Below are 19,468 nucleotides of genomic sequence, written 5' to 3'. Positions count from 1 at the left end.
TGTCTGTAGTATAGAGTACACATGGGGAGATTTAAAAAATTCCATGATAGATATTGTGTATCATGATATAGCCTAAAAATATTGCGATATTATAAGCCCTATCGCCCAGCCATAATGTGTACCCCTCTGGACTTGGTTATATTTAATTAATAACACTGGAACTGTCTACATCATGTCATAGTAATTTGAATGTAATTATTTTGTCTGGTGGTGTGTTTGTGTTGTGTTTGTATGTATGTAAGCGTGGCCAGAACCTCAATTTGAAAAAAAATATAAGCATCCTGACCATTCCCCATCTTACTACTGTCAAGCTTGGGCAGTTTTAGCATGCGCATGTTTTTCAATGGACAGTAGACTTTTTTTTTCTACAATAAAAACTGCAATGAAATGGTTGTGATAAGTGGCCTGTTTTACAAAAAGCACTAAAAAAGAAAGAAAGAAAGAAAAGCAAATAGCACAGCCAAAAGATAAACAGAAAATTCGCATCTATTTTCTATACTACATGAACGTGTGGAGTAAAATTTAAGCCAAAAGGTATAATTTGCATAAGGTATAGTTTGCATAAAGTGACATTTTTTTCTGTTTTGTAGGTCTGTGAAGATGTCAAGCTCCCTCTGTGATTCAGCTGCTGTGACTGTGGTGTTCGGGGCTACTGAATACTAAAATAGCCTGAGCCAACACAAGAGCTCTTCTCAGGAAACGCACAGACCTAGTCAAAGCTCCTCATCACTGCAGCCCTGTTGGGGTTGCTATGGCAGCTGCTGTCACAGAAACCAAGTGCTGGACGCAGGCTTGCCCCAGTAAGGCAGGACAGACCACTAGTCATTACCACAAGAGACCATCAAACAGTCAACAAACAGCACTTAGCAATAATTCTAGCACTCTACGTTAACAAAACAACCAGAGGTCTGTAGGCTGATGGTCAGCTCTCTGGAGGATCCTCATGAGTCTTGTCTGTGTCTGCTCAGGCTCTTGGCTGGAGTCCCTGTGCAGCAACAGAGCCAGTACCGTTCCTTCTGTTAGACCATGTTTCACCAGCAGGACCATCTGAAGAGCCAGCTGCAGGAGAGCCACTCAGCCAGCAGGCAGCTCTTCCACTGCCGGGAGTGTGGGAAGCAGTACAACACACAGCTGGGTTATAGACGCCACCTGGTGGCAGCCCATAGTGCTGCAGCAGGCCTGCCTTGTGCAGAGGGGGTGCCCTCCCTGCTGGAGCACCTTGGCAGCCATATTGACAGGCCATCAGAGCAACCATCGGAGGGCAACACAAATGCTACTGTGCCAGTGAGAGAGAGGAAATACTCGTGTGAGCGATGTGACCGCCGTTTTTACACACGTAAGGATGTACGGCGTCATGCTGTGGTGCACACTGGGCGCCGTGACTTCCTGTGCCCGCGCTGTGCACAGCGCTTTGGCCGTAGAGACCATCTGACTCGCCATTTAAAGAAGAGCCATGCTCAGGAGTCAGGGTTGATGCCATCTTGTACACCCAGTACTCCTGTGGCTACACCGACCCCTGCCACCCAGTGCCCTGTGAAGGAGGAGCCGAGCCCTGTGCCCTCTGATATGGGCTCTATCTCCAAGGAACCAATGGAGACTTTCTCCAGGGGCATGTACAATTCTTACACCATGGCCAGTCCTGTCCCTGGGATGGGCCATCCTCATGGCCTGATGCAGGGCTCGTTGTCCTCAAGTGTAGGTGTGGCTCGCCACATGCCCCCCCAATCTTCTCATTCTCACCACCACCATCTGCAGCCCTCGACGGCTCCGCAGCAGCAGCAGCAGCAGCCCTACAGCAGTATGGCAAGGTACCAGCACGGATCTACCTCATATCCTCGCACCGACGTGGACAGTTTTCTGCTGGACCTGCAGAGTGCCCCCCCACCTCACCTAAGTGCAGTGAGCTCCTCTACCTCTACTTCTGCCTCCCCTCAGAGAGAGGTGCTGGGTGAAGGCGTAGGTGTTGGTGGTGACCCCCATCTGCTGTCCAGGAGCCCTGCTGTCTCCTCAACTGAGCTGTCCTGCACCACTAACATGGACCTCGGGCCTCTGCTGGGCTTTTTGCCCTTTAGTCTGCCACCCTACAGCCCCCACATGGGGATGGGAGGGTTAGTGATGAGCTATCCATCCGCTACCACCACCACTTCTCCTCCATCCTCTTCCACTGAGCTGTCCTCTCAAGCTCCAGGGCCTTTCACCTTTTTCCAGCCTCCACAAGCTCATGTACACCAGGGCCCTGGTGCCCATAACCACAGCCAACTACCTCAGGCATACAGCAATCCTGCTATGAGCACTTCAAGCTCCCTACCTCACTACTACCAGGCCTTTCAGCAGTAAGCAGCTCTGTCCCTACAAACGTTGCCTTGACATGTGGTCATGCTTTTTCATGAAAAGGGTAAAATATGAGATTAGCATCCTAATTGCAAAACAAATGTGAGACTTTAGCCTGTCAGTGCTAATGATGCTAATCTTAGTTTCTTTTTGTAAAACACAACAGATCACCTCATCAGTATTACCTCATTATTTAAAAAGGAAGCTTGAACGTTTGAGCAAATGTATATGGTCTTACTACAACCAAAGTAGAATACTACTTCTGTTTGTCAGACCTGTTACCAACAGTGGATGCACTTATCACACTTGACACAGGTGCTGCACAATGCTGAGAGTCATCCAGTTTAATGTTATCATGGAAGATGCTACTGTGTTAGGGAATGTTCCTTATTGAGGCTGACTTGAGATTTTATCATTTTGGAATATTAGAGCATAAACAGCCTTACAGAGTGAGAAATGTTGTTCTAAGATGTCCTTGCTTTCAGTTGGTAAATATGTGCACAAAAAGGTTGAGAATGCAAACACCACTGTCTCTGTATATATGTGGTGGTTAACGCACTAAAATATGCAGTAAGGAGCTTCCCATTCAGTCACCAGTCATCAAGCATTACACCTACTGATGCGTCCAAATACATGAGAAGAGGAGAAATGACCATTAATGTAATAACCAACCACCAACCATTATTTCAAGTGTTGTAAATGAAGCTGTTTCTGTGGAATTTAGAATTAAATTTTGTTAGAATTTGGCCTCTCTTTATCTAAGTGCAGTCAGTAAGAGCTAGTGAACAATTACTGTAAAGCTAGACTGCATGTGCTATCATTTATTAACTAAACAACTAAAAATCCAAAGTGTCACACAGTGTTACTGGAATTGCAAAAGCATTTGAGTAATGCCAGAGTCTACAATTCTAACATCATATATTGAAGAAATTGTAACAGAGCAGCTTTTTAGGCCAGAATTTCGCATTGGGAGCCCGAGGATGTCATTCAGCATCATGACACAAACTCTAATGCTAAATAGCTACTTGTTTGGCAATACTACATAGCGTCATTCGATTGAAATGCACTTCATTTCATTTCATTTTCAAGATTGCAGGCCATTAAAGGACAACTTCGGTATTTTTCAACCTGGGCCCTATTTCCCCATGTGTATGTGTGCATATGATTCATGGGTACAACTCGTTCTAAAATTGGTTCAGTATTGGGGGAGGCAGATGCAACCGGAGCCGCAAAACAAGGTTAAACGCTAATGGGGGCAAATACGTCCCGTATAAGTTTGCGCATTAAAAGTGCTTTTTTCCGCCACTGACCGGTTCAGATTGCCAGTGCTATGAGTGGAGTCAGCTGTCACTCAGTGTTGGAGCAGAGAGGGGGAGGGCTGCCCTGCTAGGTACTATAAGTACCCATGAATCATACGCACACATACACATGGGGAAATAGGGCCCAGGTTGAAAAATACCGAAGTTGTCCTTAAAGGTTGAAGTGATGCCACATGCCCCCAGCTCCTTACACCTCTCTGTCTGAGCGGGGCATCCAAGAGCAGTGCAGCAGCTGTTTGACGTACTTATCTTAAATCACTTGAATTTAAATGGTTAAAGAGAGAACTTTTAAATGAAGATTTGCAGACACTGTGCTTACCAAGTCATTGATGTCAGGGTTGCTGCCTGTCCCATAAAACTCATAAAAGCATATGATGGATACTAATCCTGATAGCCATTACTAAGAACCCCTGAATGGGGTTCTTAGTAACTCAGGGGGTGTGAAGTAACAGTTTTATGACCTGCTGAGTGTCTGAATGTTCAAGTTTAATGAGATGGCCAATCCAAAATGCAACACTTACTGTGCGTTCACACCAAATGCAATGGACGCGATGAATGCCACAAGTTTCCATTCAAAATCAATGTAAATGACGCGATGACACGCGATGTCGCTTCGGGTGACGCATTTCAGACGATAAGAGCGACGCAATGAAGCGATGACACGTCCATTGCCTCATTGTGTGTGTCGCTTGAAGTTGAAAAATTTGAACTTTTCAAGCGACATCGCATGACGCTGTGCCGCGACATCCAATCAGCGTTCATTTTCATAAAGAATTATAAGCAACTAACTGGAGACAGATGGGATGGAGCGCCTGTAGTTGGTGTCCAGGCGGAAGATCCTCGCAACGATACGGGCCAACAGGTCCTCAAACTGGGCCAGTGTCAACTTTGAAGTACCACTGGAAACGACCGTCATCCAGACGCAGCTCTTGCAGGAGGTGATGATATTCACCCAGCTGTGTGCGTTTCTGGTGAAGAGAATTGCAGGAGGAGGGTTGCGTCATCGCGATTGAAGCAATGAAGAGATGATCAAAAAGGAGACATTTGTGATCAAGCGATGCGATACTCGCATTACAGGCGATGACATTGCGTCCATCGCGTTTGGTGTGAACGCAGTTAGTATAATAGTCCTGGATCAGGGCTAGTTAAATATGTGAAAGAAAAATGCTTGCTTGTGGCATGTGTAGTTGAGTTTTGAGAGGAGTTTTGACAACACATAAAAGGCTTCCATGTCTTGGGAAACAATCTGTGGAACTTATCCTTAATGGGAAATTCTCAATCAGCTCTGTGTCATCAGTGTGTGCACATGCATTGAACATAGCATTAGTACAGGCAGGACGCGATCTCAAGCTCAGCTCACATCCCAGCCACATCAGCTGATCTCAAGCATCCCAATCAACTGATGGATCAGCTGATTAATGGAAGGGAGTCAGCTGATACACAGTCTTTCTCTATGCAATCGATTGGCAAATCTCATTCAGGGCGCCCTATTTAAACTGCTTTGACCTGCCCACTGTTGCTGTTTCCTCTGCAAGCTGCTTTGCGACCTGCCTCCACCCCAGCTCCTTTTCATACTGTATCTGGCTTATCAATGTCATTTCTTTTTGTCATTGATGCTCGCTCTGTTCTGTTCTGGGAGGTCTTTACTGCTGCTCTCTCTGCCTTGGAATTTCCATGTAGGTACATCGAAGGGCAGGGAGGTGTGCTCTTTCTCCACCCGAGGCTTTCTTTGTAGGCCAGAGGAAAGACAGAGAGGCCACAGAACAGAGCCACACTGTAAAATATAATACTACTAGGGCTGGGTATCACAACTTATTTCCTGAATCTACTCAATTTTGATTCACAAGGTCCCAATTTTAGTCGATCAGGGATATATCAGTTACAATACCAATTTCTGATATAACGTGAAAGAGATTTTTTTTTTTAGAAATAATACTGTAAATTCTACAAGGAAGTATTTAAAAGAAATATATGAATTCAGAAGAGGATTAAAACTTTATATTTTATAACTAAATGTTTTTAAAGCAGCAACAGTGATATTACAACAGCAGTCACAATATAAACTCAGTATCTCATTGGAAAGAAATTAAAATGTCAATGAAATGAATTATATTCATGACATCACAATACTGAGTGAAGTTTAGAAAGAATGAAGAACACAGACATCAGTCAGTATTAGTCCTCCTGTCCTCTCTGCTCCTCCCTCTGCTGCTGAGGAGAATCACCGCTTGCACGTTAAGTCACGGCTGGTAAATTTTAAGATAAAGGGTTGTTTCAGCTTGCCAGTAACAATTTGCTTTTAGCTGGTAAGTGCTCTGTGCTTGTTTATAACATATTAGCAGCGGTGGATGAGAGACTGCGGACAGAGCAGATTGAAATATCACTTTTCTACATATTGTGAAAGTGAACAGGTGTATTAGTAAAGTATTGACTTTCCACGTGGAGGTTTTATTGTTCTCACAGTAACAAGCGCAGCTGTTGTCCACTCAAGTTATCTTTGCTTCTTTGTCTCCACTGCAGTATCTCTTCTCGGTATTTGTGTGTTTGTGTGTGCGTAAAAGTGCCACAGCGTCCCTGACGCACAGACAGCAGGAGAAGAGGCTGCTGTAGCATGATAATAAATTACACCAAAACATTAAAACGGTAAGCTAACAGTTGCAGATAAAAGAGATTGGAACTTACAGTCTTTTCAGTACTGCCACCAATGCCTTGAGCTCCATGCTAGTCCTGTGGCTGAGGTCTGCTGGGTGATGCATTTTGCATCACAACGTGCCATTGATGATGCTGAGGAACGCTGGGCACTGGTGGTACAGGGGTAAGCCAAATACCATTCATCTGCACTCACTATTATGACACAGAGCTGGTTCAAAATCTGCACATTTTACATTGAAGTTTGTTCTGGGTTTTCAAACTGCATCACTGGATATGAGTAGGTTGTAACTGTGACCTGCTTGTGAATTTATGATTTTATTCTTGAATAGAATGCAGCATTAATTTCACAAAGACTTTAAAGAGCACTTGTACCTATTTCCTAGCTTTTATAATGTCACTGTTGGTATAGACACACATTCCTCCACTCCACAAGGCTGTGGAGTAGAGACACACACACACACACACACACACACACACACACATTGAAGGTTCCTTTAACAGAGTTATGGAACCAGACCAGCAACCTTCCAATAACTGATGCTCCACCTGTGACATTGGTCAAGTGTAGTAGAGATGGAAGAGCCCTCGAGCTGGATGTTGATGATGCCTTAATTCCATGTACTGTTTGTTGAAAGACTTCCTCTCCCAAGCATTGTAACCAGCCTCCCAAGTGTTGGAACAAGGTCTTAAAATACTACTGTTGTGCCTCTCTAAGAGTGTCTAATCTCCTGACTGGGTTTAAGCACTTAGGACATTTCTAAAAAAGGATGAATTTGACCTGTACCTCAAACACACAGAGCTGTGGGTTTCTGTTTTTATTTGTATTTGCTTTTAGTTATTTTGGCTCTTACTTGTGCCATTAGATTGAAACTATAAAGGTAGATTTTATGAATCTAAACTCTATCTAGCGACAGATGTTGACACTATACTGTGGTCAAATTTTCTACCTCTCCCTTGTCATATACCTTTCTGCAAAAATCATTAGTCATAGTTTTAACCTGTAACAGCTAGGCAGATTTTTACCACTGTTGAAGATGGGAGTATGCCCAGAATTCAGCTTGAAAGGACCAGGTACACACAAGTCCTAGTGGTGTTATCCAGAGTCAAATATTGTTCTTGATATTTGCTTTTGATTATATTTCTACTTGTTTACTACCTCAGAGAAGAGACAGGTGACTGTCCATCTAACTGCAGATAAAATGTCTGTGTAGAGTTTTATTTTTGTCAGAACAAGCACATGTACTTTGTAGCTCCATAGTTTTTTACTGAGGTTAGCTCACAGCAGAATGTCTAGCTCAACAAGTACCACATTGCTTGGCAGTTCACACTGCAATTGTTCTGTTCTAAGTGTCTCTGGCCCTTCAGTCTGGAATGTTAACTTATGAATCTTGGCCTCAGTCAAAAGGGATTCACAGTTGCATGTTGGAATGTACAACAACATTTTGGTACTGTGGATACTCAGAAGCATGTAAACTCCACTGGCACAGGGAACATCAGCATAGATATTCCCTCTTTTTTTCCTCTTGCATTTTCACATAGGGCCGTGCTGGGACAGCAGACACTTAGGGCCCCGTGAAGGCCCCATTTTCATGTGTCAGTAGGTTTTTTCATATTTAATGAATTTCAGATTTGCTATAAGTAAACCTGAGATATATACAACAAAGTGTAGGACCAGCATTATCACTGCTGTCCTCCCCATGACAACGCTGGTCTCTCTTTCAAACATTTCGGTCGATTGGTTGGTCAGTATGCTCCTGTCCGACCAAATTCTCACTGATCAGTTGTGTTAATAAGGCAGTGTGTCCACCAAAGCATTACTTTTCACAGCTGAAAGTGGCAGTTCATGTCATGTGATGGGTAGTCTTTGTGGTATTTGTCTTGCCCCTTCTTGATTGTAAAGCTGCTGACATTGATAATTGCAGGGTTTTACTCTAAATCAAACATTTTTTAACACTGATTTCTAGTTGGAAAAGCTGATGATAATAATAATAATAATAATAATAATAATAATAATAATGAAGACATTTAGTGTCAGATTTATCATTATGGATTTATTTTAAGTCTAAGTCTCCAAACAGACACAGCAGTTCAAGACTGGGTTATTAAACTTCTGAAAGGGATATGATCACACCAGAGCCTTTGCTGGGGCGGCAGGATGGCTAACTTCAGCGTCTGGGCTAAAAACATGTCTCTCTCTCTCGCATACAGAATTACAGAGATATTTAATGTTGGTAACATTATGTTTTATGACATCAAGCCTAGAGTTACCTTTTAGAGTGTCTGGTATGTCAGATTTTTCTCATCAGTCCTGGTCAGCGTTTAGTGGTGAAAAAGACTCTTGAACACAGAGTTAATTTGCCCTGGGCAAGTGTTAATGGTAGTGAACAAAAAACACCATCAGGTAGAGTGCACTCACTGCACTGTGGCCAATTTAGTTAACCTAGAGTTAACATGCAGATTTTTTCCGCCATTTACCAATCGATTGGTTTTAGAGTTGGTAGAATTTCAGTTGTCCTAGATTTTCTTTGGTTGGTTACAGCCCTTCATGTAATGTTTCAGTTTGCTTCAAACAAACTAGTTTGTGTAACACATGGTCTGACCATGTCTGCAGTCAGAGTATTTCTAGCCATTGTGAATGCCCACACAGGAAGGCATGACGAAAAGCCTGCCATCACACTGTGCTGACTGCATCTCTCAGCCTCTCTGATCTCTGTCTGACATCTTCCTACAAATGGAGATAACAGCACACACTTTCAAACAATCTCTCCTTGAAGGCAGTCATGGTGTAAACTATATTCACGTGAAACTGACACAGTTTGTGAAGAAGGAAAAAGACAGCGCAAGAGAGAAGTTCAAACCTTTACTTTCACACCTCTGCACCCTGGCCAGTCACTGTGTAAAGTGGCCGTGAACTTTGGAAGTTGGTGTGGTTGATGGGTGGATCAACAAAGGCTGTAATGTTAATAGCCAGTGTTGCTTTCTTTTAGCCAACTGACCATCATTCTCACCTAGTGTGAATTATAAATTTAACCTTAGTGGTGGTGGGTCAGAAATTGGTAACAAATCATTTTTCTAATGATCACTTGTAGTAATAGTGGAAAGCACTGACAGATGTAGTTGTCCTGCCAATAGGAGTGCTAGATGAGACAGTTCTCAGATAGGTCAAACAATTGTGTTAAACCAAATTGCTACAAACACAGGGCTAATGGGGGCCAGCAACAAATGTTTGCCTAAACGAAAGGTCCCCGTAAATTTACTGCTGGCCATGGTTTCAGTGAAACTATGATTCAGGGGCCTTGAATCATGAACATTGTTCATTCTTCAACTGATACATAGCTTAGCACATTTAAAGATGGGGTGGTGTGTCTGTACAACAACACTGAAGACAAGTTAAAGCATTCCAGACTGAATGTAAAGAGGCGGTGCAGAGCAGAGGATACAGGGATTCCTCTCATTGAATGATCATCCCGTACTGTTGTGATGCCTGCATTTAGGTTGGCTCAGAGAACCACTACAATGCAGGTTTCGCCACCTTTAACTTAGATATGTTTTGCATTACATGTTTGTATTATCACTTATTAGATCTTAGAAGACAGTGAAAAGAAAAGTTCTCATTTTCTGATTGTCAGAACATAAAGTAATACAAAATAAACAAATATTTAGATTTCAACCTTGGCCCTGTGGGTTTTTTTTTTTCTTCTAAAATAAACCTTTACCTATAGCAGTAGTTCCCAACTGGTGGGTCACGGTCCAAAAGTGGGCCGTGAGTCCATTCTGAATGGACCACAGGTGACTTGCAAACATGTCAAGTTTGTGAAAAAAAAACAACCTGTACTTTCTAGTACAGTAAATTTCTGGCACAGAGCTTTTATTTTGAAGTGCTGTTTTCTGCTGTAGAGTGAATGATTAATGGACAGCTATTTGAGGATATGGCCAAAAGTATGACACTGAATAAATTAAACTGTGTGAACCTTGAACTAATGACAACGGAGAAATCTTGATCCTGTGGCTGGACCAGTTGGGAACCACTTACCTATAGGAGCAGACCTACAGTCTTTCCATATTGTGTTGCACTCCTTACACTGGCATACCAAACTGCCATACCAAATGAATTTCTGCCCCAGGCAAAGGCAAGTTGAAGTATCTTGGGTTGTTCATGAGTAAGGGTAAAATGGAGCGTGAGATTGATAGGCAGGTTGGTGCGGTGTCTGCGGTGATGCAGGCACTGCACCAGATTGTTGGAGAGACTGAAGAGAGGGAGCTGAGTCAGAAGGCAAAGCTTTCAATTAACCGGTCCCAGTCTCACCTTAGGTAATGAAGTCTGGGCAGTGACCTTGAATAAGATTGTACATGCAAGTGGCCAAAATGAGTTTCCTCTGTCAGGTGGCTGGGCTCAGCCATAGAGATGGGGTAAAGGAGCTCAGTCATGCGGAGTGAGCTCGTAGTAGAGCTGCTGCGCCTTCGTGTTGTAAGGGGCCAGTTGAGGTGGTTTGGGCATCTGATCAAGATGCCTCCTGGGTGCCTCCAGTTAGAGGTATTGGCACATCCAACTGGTAACCTTTATTGATCCCACAATTGAGAAATTCCAGTGTTACAGCAGTCAAGGGGAAAGAGTCAGATTAAAGATTTACTTACCGTGATCGGTAAGTCCTTCGTCAGATATCCTCAGGAGGGCATTGACAATAATTACACCAAGTTTCGTGTTAATCCGCCCAACCGATGTTGAGATATAAAATACTTTAATTTAAAGAGCGCCACCTTGTGGTCATCACCCGAAATGTTGCACAGAGCCTCAGGGGCTCGTGGGGAAGTGGTAACCTGAGTTTCATGTCATTCGGATACACCAATGTGGAGATATGCAGTACTTCCTGTTTAGAACAAAATATGCACGAAGTTGCTATTTAATAACTTGAGTATTCTTTGGAATAACGAAATTCTTTCAACAACTTTTTGTCGGGAGGGTCCACAGATGCTGTGTGCAAAGTTTCATGCAAATCAGTGAAATTGCCTGGGAGGAGTTCGAAAAAGTAGGTTTGAGAAGTTTTGCGAATTTGCGGAAAAAAACAGTAGGCGGAAATGGGCGTGGTCTATACCACAAGATTCAGCCCGATTCGCTGAACGCGGGGAAATAAGGTTTTTGAATGTGCAACAAAGTACGTGGGAGTTATGAGCCAAAACACACTTTCCTTGATAATAGCGCCACCTAGTGGTGGAAATTCAGGAGGACAATAGATTATAAAAATTTTTGCCAGGTGTGACTTATATTCCAAGTTTGGTGAGTTTTGGGGTATGTTCAGGCAGTGAAAAATGCGATCATTTTGGCGGAAGAAAAAAAAAATAATGAGAAAAACAATAGGGACCTTGCAGGTCTCTTGTTCGGGCCCTAATAATAAATATTAATAATAATACTAATTAAAGCTGCAAGCAGTGATGAACGGGCCCTCACACCTTCACGCAACTCGGGGGGGCTGGCAGGATGTCTTCTGACACGTCAGTTCATTTCTGTCAAAGTTAGATATCGCATGCAGGAGTGACTCTGCATATCCTTGATACAGTGCTGGAATGACACATTTCACATTTTGTATCACTTCCTCTTTCCACTAGAGGGAGTTGGAGAACGCAGTAATTATACATCATGTTTTTGTACATCAAATGCACACCACAGCATTTAACTTTCAGATAAATCGAAACATAAGTGTTTGATGAGACCTATTTCCTGTCACCACTAGATGGCATTATGACTATCAGGCAATATCGTAATGAAAATGTGTTCAGGGCGGGACTAATATGAATCATGTGAAGTTTGGTGAAGATTGGACCATTTATGCCAGAGCTACAGCAATTTCGTTTTTCATGGCGAGACCTCAAGATTCAACGCTCAGCAGCGGGCATGCCATTCAACATTGGGCAAATCTTGTGATAACTTTTGGTGACAACCTAGTCACGCTTACATACACCAAGTTTGGAGCCAATCTGATTAAATCTGTAGGAAAAGTTCGTTGATTTACAAGCCCTGGAAATGGGCAAAAATGCACAAAAGTGGCACAAGTAAATTCAAAATGGCGGACTTCCTGTTGGGTTTGGCTCCAAGAGGCTTTTTTTTGTACGTGATAGAGTGTTACAGGTGCCCACCAAGTTTCATACATGCAGGTCAAACCAGCTTCGGGGGATGCTTAATTGAAATATTCTAGGGGGCGCTGTTGAGCCATCTTGGTGTATCAAAGCACAAAAATCACATCAGACAACAGGACTTGTGACCTGTGATGTGTATGCCACGTTTGGTGAGTTTTCAAGCATCCCTTGTCCCTTCAAAACAACATCGTGTTTGATGGCGAACAAGGTGGCGCCACGGTGACAGCGTTTGATGAAAACTCAAAAGCTTCATTTTTAAGTATCATCAAGGTCTAAGGACTTAGACCAGCAGTTTGAGTTGGGTCTGATTAACCTGCTAGAAGAGGGACATCAAAGAATGTATAAAGTAGCTTTCTGTTGCCAGAAGGTGGCGCTATGGCGGTGATTCAAAATTCCTCTGTAGATGTGTTCAGGGCTGGACTGTCATCATATGTGTAAAGTTTTGGCAAGATATTCCCATATGGAGTCAAGTTACAGCAACGTTTATCATCACGGTGAAACATCAAAGTTCGCCGCCAGGCCGTGGCCACACCCGTTGACGAAAACTCACAGTTTCCACAATAAAGCATCATCAACATCTTATGACTTTTTTCACCAAGTTTGAAGTGGATCTGGTCAAGTCTGTAGGAGATGTACATTAAAGTCTAAAACATGACATTTCCTGTTGCCAGTAGGGGGCGCTATGTTTATCTCTAATTATTGACATGTAGGCGGGACTGTAATCAATCCTGTGAAGTTTGGCCAAAATTGGACCATGTATGCTGGAATTATAAACTACTTCCTGTTCAGTGGCGAGACCCCTAACTTTGACGCCATCCCACGGTCACACGCATTGATGAAAACTCAAGCTTTTGATAACTTTTCATCTTCAAGGTCTTGGGATGGGACAGACCAAGGTTTGAAGTCGATCGGATGAAATCTCTAGGACTAGTTCGTTCATTTATGACCCCTGGAAATGGCCAAAAATGCATCAAAATTGCACAGTAAATTCAAAATGACTGACTTCCTGTTGGGTTTAGAGCATGCCTCCAAGAGGCTTTTTTTGTAGGTCCTGGAGTGTTACATAAGCCTGCCAAGTTTCATACACATAGGTTATACTGGCTTCAGGGGCTGTTTCCTCAAACTTTTGTAAGGGGCACTCCTGAGCCATTTTTTGGAACCCACGCACGAGACCCTTAAAATATCAAATTTTTCACCAGTTCTGAGATGTCTGCAAAGTTTCATGAGTTTTCGGGTATGTTAAGCCTCGCAAAAAGGCAATTCATTTGGAGGAATAATAATAATAATAATAATAACTAGAACTGCAAGCAGTTATGAACGGGGGCCAAGCCTCCCTGCGCAACTCGGCCCCCGGGTGTCGCGGAGCCCTTGGAAGTCGGCCCGACCAAACATCACTAAGCTTTATGGCTGGCCTCAGGAGCGACTCTGCATCACGCTCACCAAATTTCATGCGAATCTGATCAACTCTCATGTCACTTGATGTTTCTCTGTTTATAGCGCCCCCTACCGGTTAATTTGTGGCAAATTTGGCACAGAGCCTCTGGTTGACATCTGAAACAAGTGACTTGAGTTTGACGTTGATAGCTTTTACTTTGACAAAAATATGCAACGGTATGTGTTTTTTAGCTAGCTAGTTTCGTGCAGATGGAGCTTAAACGCTAGGAGGAGTTTGAAAAATTAGGTTTTTGATGTGTAGTGACTTACTAAGAGACATATGCAGTGGGAGTGGGCGTGGCCTATGTCAGAAGATGCAACTCTATTTAGGGAACACGTGGATATAAAGTTTATGAAGATGTGTTTTAAAATGTGGAAGTTACAGGCCAAAACGCGTTTTCCTCCGTTATAGCGCCACCTAGTGGAGTAGACACACAATTTTTGGTATGGGTGGTCTGTGTGCTATTCTATATATACCCTGTGAATTTCAAAGCCCTCAGTATAAAAATAAATGTTTGTTGTTGATCTTGTAATAAGCCACGCCCACTTTGACCAGTCGTGATAAACTTCAATTTATGGCCTCAGGAGTGATCCAGCATCATACTCACCAAATGTCGTACAAATCGGTGCTGCCATTTGAGAGATATAAATTTCCCATATTTGCAGCGCCCCCTAGTGGCCAACATTAGTCAAATTTGGCTCATACCCTCAGAGTCACATGCCAAGGATCAAGCAAGGATCTCAGATTTAGTGTTGTTAGCATTTATTTTGACTGAGATATGCAACAGTTCGCGTTTTATAGGTAGCTAGCAAAATGTATTTGTTAATAATTTGTGCATATTTGTACCGAACAAAATTCTTTTGATAACTTTAGATCAGGTCCAGCTGACGACTGTCTGTGCCAAGTTTCACGCCGATCGGACAAAATCCCAAGGAGGAGTTTAAAAAAGCAGGTTTTCCAGTTTTCATGATTTTGTGAAAAAAAATTATAGGCGGAAATGGGCGTGGCCCAGCCCAGGTGATTCAGCACTATTCAGGGAATCTGGGGATATGAGGCTGTTGAATGTGTGATATACAGTGTGGGAGTTATAGCCCAAAACGCATTGACCTTGGTTATAGTGCCCCCTGCTGACGGACCTATGTCATTTTTTGCGTCTGAGGTACGTGCAGGGGTCTGTACCAACCCTCCAAATGGCACCACCCTCCCTTGCACGGTTTAGCCTGCAGCATCACTTTTACCAACGGAAAAATAAAAATAGAGAAAAACTATAATAATAATAATAAAAACCCAAACAAAAACAATAGGGTTCCCAGCACCGCTGGTCCTGGGAACCGCATATGCTTGCATTCGCGGTTCCCAGGCCCCGCGGGCTTGGCCCCCTAATAATAATAAATCCTTGCATTTCAATAGGGTCCTCGCACCGCTAGGTGCTCGGGCCCTAACAATAATAATAATAATAATAATAAAAAATCCTTGCATTTCAATAGGGTCCTCGCACCGCTAGGTGCTTGGGCCTTAATAATAAAAAATCCTTGCATTTCAATAGGGTCCTTGCACCACTAGGTGCTCGGGCCCTAATAATAATAGTAATAAAAAATCCTTGCATTTCAATAGGGTCCTCGCACCGCTAGGTGCTCGGGCCCTAATAATAAAAATTCCTTGCATTTCAATAGGGTCCTTGAACCGCTAGGTGCTCGGGCCCTAATAATAATAATAGTAATAAAAAATCCTTGCATTTCAATAGGGTCCTCGCACCGCTAGGTGCTCGGGCCCTAACAATAATAATAATAAAAAATCCTTGCATTTCAATAGGGTCCTCGCACCGCTAGGTGCTCGGGCCTTAATAATAAAAAATCCTTGCATTTCTATAGGGTCCTTGCACCGCTAGGTGCTCGGGCTCTAATAATAATAATAATAGTAATAAAAAATCCTTGCATTTCAATAGGGTCCTCGCACCGCTAGGTGCTCGGGCCCTAACAATAATAAAAATTCCTTGCACTTCAATAGGGTCCTCGCACCGCTAGGTGCTCGGGCCCTAATAATAAAAATTCCTTGCATTTCAATAGGGTCCTCGCACTGCTAGGTGCTCGGGCCCTAATAATGAGCAGTGGATAAAAAGTGAGCAATGGATTAAAGTGAGCATATTTAGAGCAAAGTGAAAATTGTGTTAGCAAATAAACAACAAGGGGGACAGTTATGCTTATTATGGTGTCCCTAAAGTGTCCATGGTGCAGTTTATTGTGAGCAGTGCTGGTTATTGGATGACCATGAGCAGCAGGCAGGAAGGACCTGCGATTAGTGATGGGCAGATGAAGCTTCATGAAGCATTGAAGCTTTTCATCAAATTGGTTCACTCAAGGGCAAAGCTTCTTGATGCTTCATTTGCTCTACTAAGCCATCTACTGGACAAAAAAAGCTATTACACTTAGTGTTTTGTATATATAGATCTGAACCACTTCCCGGACCAGTCACGTGGTACAGCCGGCCAGCGAGGCTTCGGACGTCGCCAATGACGTCACTCGTCTGAAACGACACAAGCCTCAATACGCGCATTGCGGAAACAGTTCCTGGATTACTCGACACACGCTTCGAAGCCTTGGCACGGCGAGTCACATCACTACCTGCGATAGCATTCCTTCACACACTTTGGGGGAATCAGTCTATCACTGAAAGAGCTCTCCAGAGCTTTTATAGGAGGAGCTTTGGTAGGAGGCCCTAGGGCAAACTTAGAACATGCTGTAGGGATTACATATTTCATCTAGCATGGGGAGCCCTAGGAGGAGCTGGATACCGTCGCTGGAGATTGGAACATCTGGGGTGCTTTGCTTGTCCTGCTGCCCACATGACCCGGCCCCGAATAAGCAGATGGAAATGGATGGACATTCGTCCATTCATCCGGCCGGATCCAAAATTCAATATTTTTGGGCGGTTGCACATGGTTGATGCGAAATGCCAAAATAGCGCCCCCTACAGATTTTCAAAAAACCCTCCCCATTTGGTACGCACATGTATCATACCCAGACGCACAAAAAAGTCTCTTGACTTTGAATTTTTTTCGTTACGGCGATTTCCACAACTTAAATTTGAAGGAACTCCTCCTAGGGATTTCGTCCGATCGACTTCAAATTGCTTACAGATCATCCTGAGAACATGCTGATCAAAAGTTATTAAAAGCTTTTCTCTATGTCAAGGGGCATGGCCGCTAGGGCGTGACAAATTTGGCGACTTTTCGTTTTCTTGCCATCGAATTTCGAATGGCTCTCCCGCCCACATACAGTACAGGCCAAAAGTTTGGACACACCTTCTCATTCAACGCGTTTTCTTTATTTTCATGACTATTTACATTGTAGATTTTCACTGAAGGCATCAAAACTATGAATGAACACGTGGAGTTATGTACTTAACAAAAAAAGGTGAAATAACTGAAAACATGTTTTATATTCTAGTTTCTTCAAAATAGCCACCCTTTGCTCTGATTACTGCTTTGCACACTCTTGGCATTCTCTCAATGAGCTTCAAGAGGTAGTCACCTGAAATGGTTTTCCAACAGTCTTGAAGGAGTTCCCAAAGGTGTTTAGCACTTGTTGGCCCCTTTGCCTTCACTCTGCGGTCCAGCTCACCCCAAACCATCTCGATTGGGTTCGATTGGGTTGCTCATGGCGCCCTCTTGTGGAAACAGGAAATGCCATCTTTTACACTGACAAACACCAGCCTCAAGTTCCTGACCTGATCAACTACATTTTGTGGCCACATGACGATCAAGTTGATGAATCTCCACAGTGACGCACGTGTCCTGTCATGTTGCATGTTTCATCCGTTGTCATGGAACATCAACTTGGTATAAATCCTTCATGCATTGTCCAATTTTCTCAAAATTTCACGTGTGATGAGGGTCCACCCCTGAACGCACCTGGCCACATCTGGTTATGCTCATAGCACCACCTGGTGGATGAACGAAACATTGTGTTTTTTCACTCTCGCTTCACGCCACAGCCCCCGTGTGCCCCAAGCTCCCGCAGTTGCATGGGGGATCGAGGGCCCGATCACAGCTGCTTGCAGCTTTAATTAGGGCCCGAGCGACGACGAAGTTGTCCGAGGACCCTATTGAAATCGTGCTGTTTATTATTATTATTATTATTGTTATTATTGTCATTACTATTATTATTATTCTTTACCCGACTTTGTGTCCCAATTTCGCCCCTTTCCCAAATTTCAAAATGCTTCTAACTTTCCACATTCGTCCGGCCGGATCCGAAGTTCGATATTTTGGGTGGTTGCACATGGTCACCACTAGGTGGCGCTATAATCAAGGAAAGTGCGATTTGGGTCATAACTCCCATATACTTTGTGGCACATTCAAAAACCTTATATCCACGCATTCAGTCAATTGTGCTGAATCTCGTGATATGGGCCACGCCCATTTCCGCCTACCGTTTTTTTTTTTTTGCAAATTCGCAATATGTCGCAAACCTACTTTTTCGAACTCCTCCAAGGCAATTTCACCGATTTGCACGAAACTTTGCGCACAGCATCTGTGGAGTCTCCTGACAAAAAGTTATTAAAAGAATTTCGATATTCCAAAGAATACTTAAGTTATTACATAGTGACGTCCTGCAGACACCAAAAATGAGCAGCAGATGGTGCTATTTTCAATGCAAAAGCGTTTTTGGCGAATAACTCCCACATAACATGTCGCACATTGTTAAACCTTCTATTTACGTGTTCTCTGAATTCAGCTGAATTGTGTGGTGTAAGCCACGCCCACTTTCGTGGTAACTTTCCATTCGCTAAATCACGACAAATGAAAAACCTACTTTTTCGAACTCCTCCTAGGCAATTTCACCGAGTTGCACGAAACTTTGCACACAGCATCTGTGGACTCTTGTGACAAAAAGTTATTAAAAGAATTTTGATATTCCAAAGAATATTGAAGTCATTAAACAGCAGCTTCCTACAGATTTGGTACAAAACAGAAGTGTTGCATATCTCCACATTGGTGTGTCTGAATGACATGAAACTCCCCATGAGCCCCTGAGGCTCTGTGCAAAATGTCAGGAGATTACGACCAGGTGGCGCTCTTTAAATTGAAGTATTTTATATCTCAACATCAGTTGCTCGGATTAACACGAAACTTAGAACAGTTATTGTCAATGCCCTCCTGAAGATATCTGACAAAGGACTTACCGATCTGCCACTAGGTGGTGCTGTGGTGGCAGTCTAATTTAATATTTGGCACTGTGCCAACACCATGACACTCGTGGAAATGAAATTGATAGGAGTGGTGTAGACTGGCCCGTGTAAATCACACACCAAAAATGACCAGCAGGTGGCACTATTTTCAATGCAAAAGCGTTTTTGGCCCACAACTCCCATGTAACATGTTGAACGTTTTGAAAGTTTCTATCTCAGTGTTCCCTGAATTCAGCTGAATTGTGTGATGTAAGGCACAGCCACTTTTGCATTAAATTTCCATTTTCAAAATTGCGAACAATGAAAAACCTAGTATTTCGAACTCCTCCTAGATGATTTGACTGATTTGCACCAAACTTTGCATGAAGCACCTGTGGACCCTCCTGACAAAAAGTTAGCAAAAGAATTT

General features: G+C 43.2%; 1 protein-coding gene across 4 annotated transcripts in view; it reads left to right on the top strand.

Annotated features, from left to right (window-relative positions):
* The window catches only part of LOC125892004 (zinc finger protein PLAGL2-like), a 93,665-nt gene that overhangs the window by 43,350 nt on the left and 30,847 nt on the right, over positions 1-19,468 (top strand). For 2 of the 4 annotated variants that reach the window (XM_049581702.1, XM_049581703.1), the window contains one exon: positions 591-2,333. The exons of 1 other annotated variant lie outside the window; for it this stretch is intronic. In XM_049581702.1, the coding sequence (XP_049437659.1) occupies positions 1,027-2,333 (1,307 nt within the window). In that variant the 5' untranslated portion in view covers positions 591-1,026. Of the gene's footprint in view, positions 1-590; positions 3,748-19,468 lie in introns of those variants that run through there. One more of the 4 variants, XM_049581704.1, reaches the window with a different exon arrangement.

This window comes from Epinephelus fuscoguttatus, linkage group LG7 (genome assembly GCF_011397635.1).
Source record: "Epinephelus fuscoguttatus linkage group LG7, E.fuscoguttatus.final_Chr_v1".
Classification (NCBI taxonomy): domain Eukaryota; kingdom Metazoa; phylum Chordata; class Actinopteri; order Perciformes; family Serranidae; genus Epinephelus; species Epinephelus fuscoguttatus.
The sequence above is the reverse complement of the archived record's forward strand: the minus strand, read 5'-3'. Positions and strand labels throughout refer to the sequence as shown.